This window comes from Anoplopoma fimbria, chromosome 10, assembly GCF_027596085.1.
Source record: "Anoplopoma fimbria isolate UVic2021 breed Golden Eagle Sablefish chromosome 10, Afim_UVic_2022, whole genome shotgun sequence".
Classification (NCBI taxonomy): Eukaryota; Metazoa; Chordata; class Actinopteri; order Perciformes; family Anoplopomatidae; genus Anoplopoma; species Anoplopoma fimbria.
Genome location: NC_072458.1, coordinates 22,230,961 through 22,242,689, shown reverse-complemented (window position 1 = coordinate 22,242,689; position 11,729 = coordinate 22,230,961). Strand labels below are relative to the sequence as shown.

The 11,729-nt window shown below is 36.8% G+C and overlaps 1 protein-coding gene across 1 annotated transcript; it reads right to left on the bottom strand.

Annotated features, from left to right (window-relative positions):
- Window positions 1–1,859: 1,859 nt before the first annotated feature.
- On the bottom strand, window positions 1,860–7,648 carry LOC129096948 (glyceraldehyde-3-phosphate dehydrogenase-like). The gene is made up of 10 exons (XM_054605638.1): window positions 7,556–7,648; window positions 6,618–6,727; window positions 6,418–6,508; window positions 5,585–5,700; window positions 5,375–5,456; window positions 4,320–4,471; window positions 3,364–3,442; window positions 3,026–3,109; window positions 2,553–2,650; window positions 1,860–2,007 (listed from the first exon to the last, which is right to left on the bottom strand). Exons 1-10 carry the CDS (start codon window positions 7,556–7,558, stop codon window positions 1,938–1,940), a joined length of 885 nt encoding a protein of 294 aa, XP_054461613.1. The 5' UTR covers window positions 7,559–7,648; the 3' UTR covers window positions 1,860–1,937.
- Between the last annotated feature and the right edge of the window lie 4,081 nt (window positions 7,649–11,729).

The window sequence follows — 11,729 nt, the reverse complement described above, 5'->3', positions numbered from 1 at the left end:
GCTGTAATGAAGGTATATGATCAGTACCTGTACCAGGAGAGGAAACACTGACTTCAGCAGCAGGTGATGAGGGGAAAAGGAGTCCGAGCAGAGCTGGAGAGGAGGTGCGGCGGAGGAGCTCACGGATGAACGCAAGTGACCGACTGCGGCTTTCAGGTACCGTAATGACGGGAACAGAGGAGCAGCCTGTGTTACCGTAATGACGGGAACAGAGGAGCAGCCTGTGTTACCGTAATGACGGGAACAGAGGAGCAGCCTGTGTTACCGTAATGACGGGAACAGAGGAGCAGCCTGTGTTACCGTAATGACGGGAAGAGAGGAGCAGCCTGTGTTACCGTAATGACGGGAACAGAGGAGCAGCCCGTGTTACCGTAATGACGTAATGACGAACAGAGGAGCAGCCTGTGTTACCGTAATGACGGGAACAGAGGAGCAGCCTGTGTTACCGTAATGACGGGAACAGAGGAGCAGCCTGTGTTACCGTAATGACCAGAGCAGAGACGCACCAACAAATACGAATATTTAAAACTTCTTGGATCAATTTATGGAGATTAGAGGTAAAAAGTGTTTCTAGTGCCCTTAAGTTCACCTTTCAAACTAAATGAATAATTAGAAAATAAATTAATAATGTTTGAAATTATATTCTGCGTCAAACTCAATGTCACTTAATGTGTAATAGAACAAAAACTAATTAATTGAAAGAATTAAAAAAAAGAATATAAATATATATGTGTTCGTGTATTTGTATATGTTAATATATGTGTATTTGTATATATCTACAAATTATTTTTAAATCATTCACACACACACACACACACACACACACACACACACACACATATATATATATATATATATATATATATATATATATATATATATATATATAAAAGATATATATATATACAAATAAAAATAATTATAAACACCAAAAAATGTATAAACAGATATTCAAATGTCTAAGTTAGAATAGAATAAAAATAGATAGATAAAATAAAACACAATATATAAAAGATCGTAACTGAGAAATACAAATAAAAACGTAATTATATATACCAGAAATATATAAAGTATATAGGGTAAGGCAAAGTGCACAACAAGTTAAAACTCTGAGAATTTGAAATGTCACAAGTTCCAGAATTTTCACATGTATATATATATATATATATATATAAATATATATATATATATATATATATATTTTAAATTGTGTCATCAACCGTGATGTTTCAACATGTCAGATGACTGAATGTTTGGGTGATATTTTCTCCCTGATAACAAATTAGTGAATTAAAAGTGACGCGTAAACCACCGAGTGGGGATTCTCTCCTATAGTTAGAGTCGAGGTGACACTGTTGACATTTATTATTAGAAGTTATTAAAAGAGACAAATGATTTATGACACACTATCAGGACTGACATGTCTCCTCTCTCATCCTGTCTTCATCAGTCTAATGATGTTGGACAAATTAGATAACTAATTAAATTTTGGACATTCTCCCAGGAATTAATTTAATTTTCTGCATAAAACTTTATGCAATTTTGTGAATTTAACAGCTTCAGGGTTCTTGCTATAGAAGTTTGAATATTTGAAAAAAAACTTGCATTTTAATATAGAAATAGACCTGTTAGATATATATATACACTAATCACAGTGAGTAAAAAACTACATCATAGTCTTTCCACAAACTAGAGGACTTTATTATCATGTTAAGTGCAAAGGAGCCAGTGTGCATGTTTAGTGCAACCAGACCGTTCAGTACAACACAGTTCAGTGATGGAAAATCATCTAACAGGTGACTAATATCATATAAAAAGGTTATTATATAATCATTTTTTGACAGTTATCAGTTTGATCATAGAGGATTGTTTGCTCCCGGTTACAGGTGAAGAAGGAGGGAATCATGGGAAGGAAAAGCAGGAGTAGCTTCAGGACTTTACTCCTTGGAGAACATGTGCAGGACGAGGTCGCACACACGGTGGCTGTAGCCGTACTCGTTGTCGTACCTGCAGACAAACAGAGCGGGAGATATGTGATATTTATGAATGGGAATAACAAGTCTCATTATAAGGAAGCATGGTTTTTAGATGGAGAAAAATATGCAAAAAAAAGGCTTTTATGTTTTAGAATTCAGTGCAGAAATGTGTTTGTCTTATGTGTGCAGGAAAGGGAGATTTAATTTAAAAAAGCACAGACACTTTATCAGGAATCTGTTGTGTGAGCAAAATAAAGCTGCATCTTTAATAAATGTTGTGTTTATTATAAATAAGACTTGCAAGGTCTGCAAGTGTGAGTTCTTGATATTCTCCTGTCTGGTGTTTCAGTGCGTTTTATTGGGTGAACACAGATTGTAAACACACAAAATATTAGTTGTTTTCTCCACTTTCAGTTGGATAACTGATCATCCATTTTTTCATCCATCCATTTGAGTCATATGCAGTTCATTTTATTTACTTGTCAACATTTAGAAAGTTAGAAAAGTGACCTGGTTGCACGTCACAAAAATACATTTGTAGTGTTTGGATGAGATGAACATTGGCTGTTTTCTCACCATGAAACCAGCTTGACAAAGTGGTCGTTGAGGGCGATGCCGGCGCCGGCGTCAAAGATGGAGGAGCGACAGTCACCGTTGAAGTCTGTGGACACAACCTGAGCAGAGAGAGGACAGAACACACAACGGTTTATACCTGCAGAGGAACAGTAGAAACACAGCCACCTGTATAGTCTGTCAGAAACAGGCTGCAGAATGGGAAGGATGCAGCAAAACAGGGATGAAATATCTAATGCACTAAGTACAAACACCTGCAGATTTGGTTTTATGGGTTATAAAGCAGTTTGTTTTTTCAGTTTAAAGAAACTTTATAAGTTCTAATTGAAGTTAGATGCCTTTATCTGCAATTTTAGAATATATGTGCTGCCATCTAGTGGCTCATATTTGGCTTTACACACACTCCCATTAAAAATGACTTTATTTTGTTCATAAATGTCTAAAATTAAACAAATTGACTCTTGATTCTTCTGTACCTGGTCCTCTGTGTATCCCAGAATTCCCTTCATGGGTCCCTCAGCAGCGGCCTTGATCACCTTCTTGATGTCGTCATACTTGGCCTGAAGGATGAGACATTTTTTAATAAATAAAGGATTTACATTATAGACGATGAACTGAGGGTTCCAAACGACAGTTTCAAGATTTTCTTCCCCTTTGAATCCAAATTTACAGACAAAAATGTAAATATAAATCTAGTTAAATAGATGGAAAGGGATATTATCAGCTGCATACTGGTTCCATCTGGTCAAACTGTTATATTTGATGTATAATAAAGCTTCAGGTTATATGTTATTAAAGGTTAAGAGATACTTACGGGCTTCTCCAGACGGACGGTCAGATCAACCACAGAGACGTTGGGTGTGGGGACACGGAAAGCCATGCCGGTCAGTTTACTGTAAGAAGAAGAAGTCTAGAGTCAGACACACACACTCACACACACATATATATATATATATATATATATATATATATTATATATATATATATATATATATATGTATAAATCTTGTGTTTACCAGATATGTGCTTATGAGTGTCTTGGAAATAAGTAATTCAGCATAAAAAAAAACATTAATTGACTAAAGAAATCTCAGTTGATTAACACTCATATGATTTGGTCGACTAATCGATCGATTAGCTCATTTATAATAATAATAACTTTATCTATATAGCAACTTTATAAAAAGAGTTTACAAAGTGCTTTGACGACAAGGCATAAAACAACAGAAAGCTCAACAAAGCTCAACAAAATAAGGTAAAATTTTAAACCTGATAAAACTGTTCAATAGATGAAACATGAAAAAAATCGATACAATAAAAATAAACTAATAAATAAATAAAATGAATTAATTAATTTAGTAAAATAAAATAATAATATCAATAAAATTTAAAAAAATCGACAGAACTGTGAAACTTGAGTTTTTCCACAAAAAAAATCAAACAAAAGTCTTGTGTTTTCCAGAGATGTGCTCCCAAGTTTCTTTTAAATAAGTCATTCAGGAGGAAAAAAGCCCCAAAAAACTTCAAATTAACTAAAGAAACAAAACTGACCATAAGTGGACTAATCAACTCAGAGGAGGCAGCCTTATGTACTTATATACTGTATTTGTGTATATCGACTTTTGGCTACTTGGGGAACGGGATCCAACTTAACTGTACTTTGTTTAAGTTGTACTTGTCTTTTATGATATATTAGGATCATCATTATCTTGATCATCTTCATACTCAGCTCACAAGCTACATAAGAAAACAGTCGTCTGTGAATCGTACCCGTTCAGCTCGGGGACGACCTTGCCGACGGCCTTGGCGGCTCCGGTGGAGGCGGGGATGATGTTCTGTGAGGCTCCACGTCCGTCCCTCCACAGCTTACCGGAGGGCCCGTCGACGGTCTTCTGTGTGGCGGTGATGGCGTGGACGGTGCTCTGGAGGAGAAGGAGCAGAAGGTCACATTAGGTTTCATCCTTTATGAGCTGAATAAGACTGTTATGATTATTTTGTGAGTGATAAAAAATGTTTTGTTAATCACATGTTCGAATAATAAACGATAGTATTGTAAACTATGTTTTTCAGGAAATATTTGAGAGTAACAGGGACCAATTATCCAACACTTTAACTCCCCCATTGATTAACGTAACGCCATCTTTTTCTTTTTTCTTTTTTTATGAAATTATCTCTTTCTAGTCTGGCTTTTTCTAAATTATTATACTTTATTTTTTGCTCTCTCTTTGAATGTGGGTTATTTGTTTGTCTGTGTTTGTGTTCAAATTAAATATAATAACACATTTAAAAAAAGTTATCAGTGCATTTCATTTCGTACAGCTGCTTTTAACGCTTCAAATAATCAGAAAACTGGTCTAACAAACATTACATTACATTACATTACAGTCATTTAGCAGACGCTTTTATCCAAAGAGACTTACAATAAGTGTATTCAACATAGGTATTCTTACACTAAACCATCAAGTTAGTGTAAGAGGCAGCTGGTCTGATCATTTTGTGTCTTTGGTTCAACACTAGGTATAAATAAATAAACTTTACCTGAAGAATATGAGTCAATCAATTACATTGATTGAAAATATTTTCCTTTTTTCAGTTTAATAAATGCAGAAATGCTTTTGTTTTTCTTTGTTTTTCATCTGCTGATCAGCCTAAGTAAGCTTTTGTTAATAAAGTCTCTACATTTATCTTAAAATTGGAAAGTTCAAACTGTGACCATTTGACTAAAAAGTTAACTCTCAGCTTCCCTTCTGACCTCAAACTCTCTTTAATACCAGACGCAGCAGCGTGTGTGTAATCTGAACCAATGAAACGTTTGAGCTCTTTACCATGAGACCCTCAACGATGACGAAGTTGTCGTTGATGACCTTGGCGACGGGAGCCAGGCAGTTGGTTGTGCAGGAGGCGTTGCTATGGAGACGGAGACCACAAGTTAGGATATTTTAAGAGATGATCTTGGTTTGACATTTGGTGTTTTTGGCAGAGCTTTTAAGGGCATCCAGATGTTCACACCTGATCCAGAATCAGCAGCGACTCACCTGACGACCTTCATGGAGTTGTCGTACTTGTCCTGGTTGACGCCCATGACGAACATGGGAGCGTCAGCGCTGGGGGCAGAGATCACCACCCTCTTGGCGCCGCCCTTCAGGTGAGCCTGGATGGACACGCGAGAGGTCAAAGGTCAGAAAACAACAGACGCAATAATATTCCTTCAATTTGAGATGAAAACAAAAATGATGTTTGAAGCTTTGAAATGCAGCATAAAATCTATATAATCTTATCATTTGTAGCTCCCTTTATGCTCTATAATAATAATAATAATAATAATAATAATAATAATAATAATAATAAATAAAATAAAATAAAATAAAAAATAAAATAAATAAAATAAATAAAATAAATAAAATAAAATAAAAAATAAAAAAACAATTTACTATAATACATGTATACTATTTTTTCTGGGTAATAATAATAATAAACTACTACTACTACTAACTAATAATAATAATAATAATAATAATAATAATAATAATAATAAAATAAATAAAATAAATAAAATAAATAAAATAAATAAAATAAATTAAATAAATTAAATAAAATAAACAAACAATTTACTATAATACATGTATACTATTTTTTCTGGGTAACAATTCACCTTCCCTTAAAACTGTAGATTTTAAGAGACACAATCTCTTATAGAATATAGAACTATAAGCCTGTTTATGTCACTTTACTAACTTACAAACATGTGAAAATAGACTTTAATAATCCTCTCTTGTTCAATCAGTTCTAAACATATTAAAACCTGTCTATGTTTTTTGCTGTAACTACCCGTTCTTCTAATCATCGTTGGACCAGCTGCTGAACTTACGGAGGCTTTCTCGATGGTGGTGAAAACACCGGTGGACTCCACAACGTAGTCGGCGCCGGCATCGCTCCACTTGATGTTGGCGGGGTCCCTCCTGTTGGATCACATGACACAGCAGAGAGGTTAAACTGTGCTGGGATCAGACTCACAAGCTAAAGAAATATGTACAAAAAAAAGGTTGTGAATGTAATAAGTGCACGTACTCGTGGAAGACCGTGATGTGCATGTTGCCGATGACCAGCTTGCCGCCCTCGGACTTCACCTCTCCGTGCTTCCACACACCGTGAGTGGAGTCGTACTTGAACATGTAGACCTGCAGGAGGAGGAGAAAAGATGAAGAGGAATATTTAAAAACACACAGAAGTATTACCAAAAGCATCATAAAATAAGAAGTAAGCAGAGAGCAGTGTCTTTAGTCAAAGTGTAGCTGTGACATGTTGCATCTTCAAATGTTTATATTGAAACATTTATAGTTTCGATCTTCTTTTTAAAACCGATATTTTGTAAATATCTGCCTGTTTTTTAAACTACAACCAGTTTTTTAAAAAACAAACTAAAATATGGCTTGAGAACTGTAAATTGCACATAAATAAATTTAGTAAAATGATCTCTATATTGGCAAACCCCCCAATATTTTACCGTTTATGCCTGTTTTGTTTGTTACATCTTGATATTAAACAGATTTACATCTCACAATTACATTTATATTACATTTGCATGAACAGAAAACCATATTTGTCAATTTCTGCTTGTTTTACAGATTTGTACATAACATCATAGATTTTTTAAGTGAAGCCACGCACTGTATTAGAGTTTTAAAGTATTGAATTAATTTAAATTAAGTTTTAAAGCAGCGTATACAGACATACTTTTTGTAAAATGTGTTAAAACCACTGTAATGTTAAAAGATAATCTCTTTAGCGGTGTTGATAGAAAATGTATTTGCATTTGTATATGGTTTTCTGGTGAAGAAACACAGTTTTTCTTGCAGTATAACTGATAGAAAACTACACATTCACTATTGTTTGGCCTGTTACTCCTGATATGTTTCTGTTTTATGACCCACAAACCTAAAAGTTTGGCTTACAGGATCATACTTTCCCATATTTCACTGAACATAAACTACAGGAAGTCTTCTCACCATGTAGTCCAGATCGATGAAGGGGTCATTGATGGCCACCACCTCCACCTTGCCTCCTGTGGCGGCGGCGCGGGTCACCAGACGGCCGATACGACCAAATCTGAAACGCAAGATCAGAAAAAACACTCAGTGTGTGAAGACGCCATTTATTTGACAGTTTAGAGAATTAAAAAAAATGTATAAAAGGTTATTTATGATGTTTTATCTGCAAAATCTGAAAGTTTGAAGCTCCAGACACATTTCCCCTCTCTGACCAGCAGGTGGCGCTGAGAGACAAACTAAGAATGGAGTCGTGGTGGAGGACAACAGGGCCATAAAAGGAACGCCACCCTCCACTGAAGATAACAATGAGAGAGCCTGTTTACGCCTAATATGGCAGCCGTCACGGCGGGTCAAACAGAGAGCAAAGACTCCGATAACGAGTGATGATCTGAGGGAGTGTGAGAGGAGAAAGGTCCTTAACTTACAGGAGGAGAGAGGAGAAAGGACGACAACGATTGACTCTAACTGTCCTGATACATATAAACTCATGTGAGATAAAGATTAATGTGTTGGCTGAAGGCAGGTGAAATTACACTTTTCTCAAGTCTTTGCATTTTCTAATAATTCTTTCGTCTGATTATTAATGAAAAGTTAAAATTCAAACGAGACGATCCAAAAAGCTGATCTGGTTTTCTTTCCTGCTGCTGTCTGATGGACAGAGCTGCACACATTTGCCTCAGAGGTCTTTACAACACATTCAATGCATATGATATAAATTAATCATATAATGAGAGTAGAAAGCAGATTGATGATTGAGTAATTAAATAAATCAACAAGTGAGTTCAGTCAGACGTTCAGAGAGCAGGAGTTGCCACATAATGAAGTAAAAGTTCATCTGTTTGCACGACAGAAATAATGGAAAAGCTATATGAACATGCAGAGACGAAGCTGCAGAAACAGCATAAAGGAGCAATGTGGTGAAACAGGAAGTGACCATAACAATAACAGTAAATATCAGAGTGTGAAGTGGAAGAATTGAAGTGCAGCCACAGCGTGGTAAACTTAATCTTCACATGTTGAGCGCTGACTGAGTCCTGTTATGTAACGTCTCATGTCTGCAGGAGTCACGTTACACACTGACTCTAAGTTCTCAAGGGACAGTTTGAACCTCGTGACACAGACAATCAGACACTCCCAGCTCGCCAAAATAAGAGCCCCTGTCCGTCTATCTAAAGGAAAGGTCAGCGTGCACCAGGAGGTTAAAGCTGCTGTTGGTAACGAGGTTGTGGCTGACGGCGTGAAGGTCGTTAATACAATTCTGTGTTCAATCTTTGTCATGAAGCTGACATTAAAGCACAACAGCACATGGGGGGCTGAGGTTCTATCCGAAACCATTTGCTTCTGAAGAACCCTTTTGATGAAGGGATGAAGGGTTCCATTGAGAACCCTTTTCATCCTCAAAAAAAACTTGAAGAAAGAAGTCTTCATGGATTGTTGAAAGCAAAAAAAAACTGGGTTCTAGATGAATCCATTGGTAGGGTTTATAAAATTGGTTTATAAAAGGGTTTTCTGTAGAACGTCCTGGGTGGGTTCAAGATGAAAACCTTAGAATATAAAGAAAGTTTTCAATAGAACATTATGGGTAGGTTCTAAAGAAATCCCTTGGGATATAAAAGGTTTTTTTTGGTAGATCATCCTGGGTGAATTCTAGAAGAAACCTTGGAATATAAAGGGGTTAACGAAGAAGAAGAACGTTATGGTTCAGTTGTTGTTGGCAACCTTAGAAGGTAGAAAGGCTCTGCATAGAACCTCCAAGGTGGGTTCTGGGTGGAACCATTACACCAGAGATGAGTTATCTATAAAACCTCTCATAGAGAGATCTGGGGGTAATTTTTCAAAGATGGGTTCAACCCTTTATGGTGGCTTCTAGGTCAGACCCTCTGAAAAGGATCTACCAGGAAGCTGAAGAACCCTACACGGTTCTAGTAATCACCTTTGTTTCTAAGACCTACTGTCACACTAGCTTTCCAACCAATGAAATCAGCTCCGTAAAGGATTTGACATCTCGTAATAAATGCATATTTAGCAGAGTGACCAAAAAAGGAAAACAGTCTTTGAGATAATCTCTAGAGTTTGTAGTCCTTGCTACCTCTTAAGTGCCAGTGGTCCAGCTGCTGCTCTGCCTTGCTCAAGAGCAGATCAACCAACTTGCATGTCTTTGCAGTGGGTTGAAAACCCCCGGGGCGATTCCTGGGACGACATCCAAAGCGAATTTCCCGATCATAAACCTCATTGTCCACATGTCCGCCTTCCTTCACTGGCAGAACGGGCATGAGGGGGAAGTGTCAGAGCACATTAGAGTCTCACTCGCTTTCCTTTTGGGAAACCACCAAACAGCCAGAAGGCCCAAATGGAGCCGAGCCCGTCTTCTGTTTCTGAGGCTCAGTGTTGGTTTTGATACGAGGCCAAGAATAAGGGAGCTATAAAATCCCCCCCAAACCCCCCCACCCCGAGGCCTCAACAGCAGCTGCTTCACTGGAGGAAGAGGAGGAGGAGGAGGAGGAGGAGAAAATGTAACACTGGTGATCTCCAGGTCCGAGGCCCGGATGATCTCCGGACGTCAGCAGAAAGGTTAGAGGGTTAAAAATAGACTAGGGGAGAATAAAAGGAAACGACAGCTGAGGGAGTCGGAGGGGGAGGAAAGGGGGGGAGACGCCAACCGTGACACGGCAACACAGAGGTCTATAAATAACCAGAGAATAGACAGGTCCGGTCCAGAGTCCTGACCCACCAACAACCACATTTAGACAAAGAGAGAGGCTCAGATAAGGAAGGTTATGCAGTTTTTTATTTTATTATATTGCGTTTTATTTGGTAGATGCTTTTATCAATAGTAGTCCTTGGGTGCAATTTGGGGGTTCAGGTGTCTTGCTCAAGGACACTTCAGCATTCACTATTTTGTTAATTTAATTAATTTAATGTAACTTCTACTTATTGTTTTAAGGCTTTAATACTGTACTGTTGCTCGGCACGTCATGTAGAGATGCAACTAAAGATTATTTTCATTAATTTATGTTTATTATTTTTTCGATTCACAATTACATAAATCTTTTAATACATATATATATAAATATATATTTATTTATTTAAAATTATAAACATTTTAACGCACTTTTTCTAAATTATCTCTAACATGTATTTAGCATTTCTTTACTACAGTTCCTTCTTATTAATCGGCCGACAAGTAAAATAAAATGGGCTATGCATCTATTGATCTATTGAGAGTCAAAGTGTTACAATGTTTCCATAATAATTCTAATAATAGTAATAATAATAATAATAATAATTAAGTTCACAAAATGCCTACATTTTACAATTTTCCAGAACCTTTAGTGACATATTCAAGTTGCTTGTATTCCAAAACACAAAGCTATTCAGTTTAACGTCACATTATAACACTTATAATAAACATCAACATTTAATCAATGATATGGAGACATGTTTTAGTTCTCTATAAGATTCAACGTATGACTTCATCTACTATACAGAGCTCAATGAATCACATCCATCTTTTCAAATTTCCTCCCGTTCGACTGACTCTACGAGGCTCTCGTCTCACAGTGGATTTATTAAAACCGTCTCTCTCAGATAATCATCTGAGGTCACAGAGACATCGTCTGGGTCCTCAGGTTGGAGGACCTTCACACTAATATAGAAGTGATTAAGGAAATGAAGGATTTCCTGCTCTTGTCTCTGCTTCAAGTCGTTCTGGAAGGAAGCAGCAGCTGAAAGCCACGAATAACATGAGGACTTTTGATATCATTATCATTTCTACTCATCAAATACTCTCACTAAGAAAAGAAAATATGAGGGGGGGGGGTTCTCTTTCCTGTTGTACGTTGTTTTAATTGTACTTCTTGAGATTTGTAAGGTAAATAAGGGGGCTTTTATTCATATAATTATAAGTAAAAGCCCCCTTATTTGTTTGCACAGACTCTCCTGACAGATCTGCTTCTTCAACATCCTCTTTAAAGCTTTCCAATGCAACACAACATCTACTGCTCTTCTGAATAAAAAGCACCAACTCACCCATTGATTCCAATCTTCACCATTTTGTCTGATATGTTCTAGTCCTCACTGGAAGGGAGAAGAATTAAGACACATTTGATGCATGTTTTATCATCATCTTTGC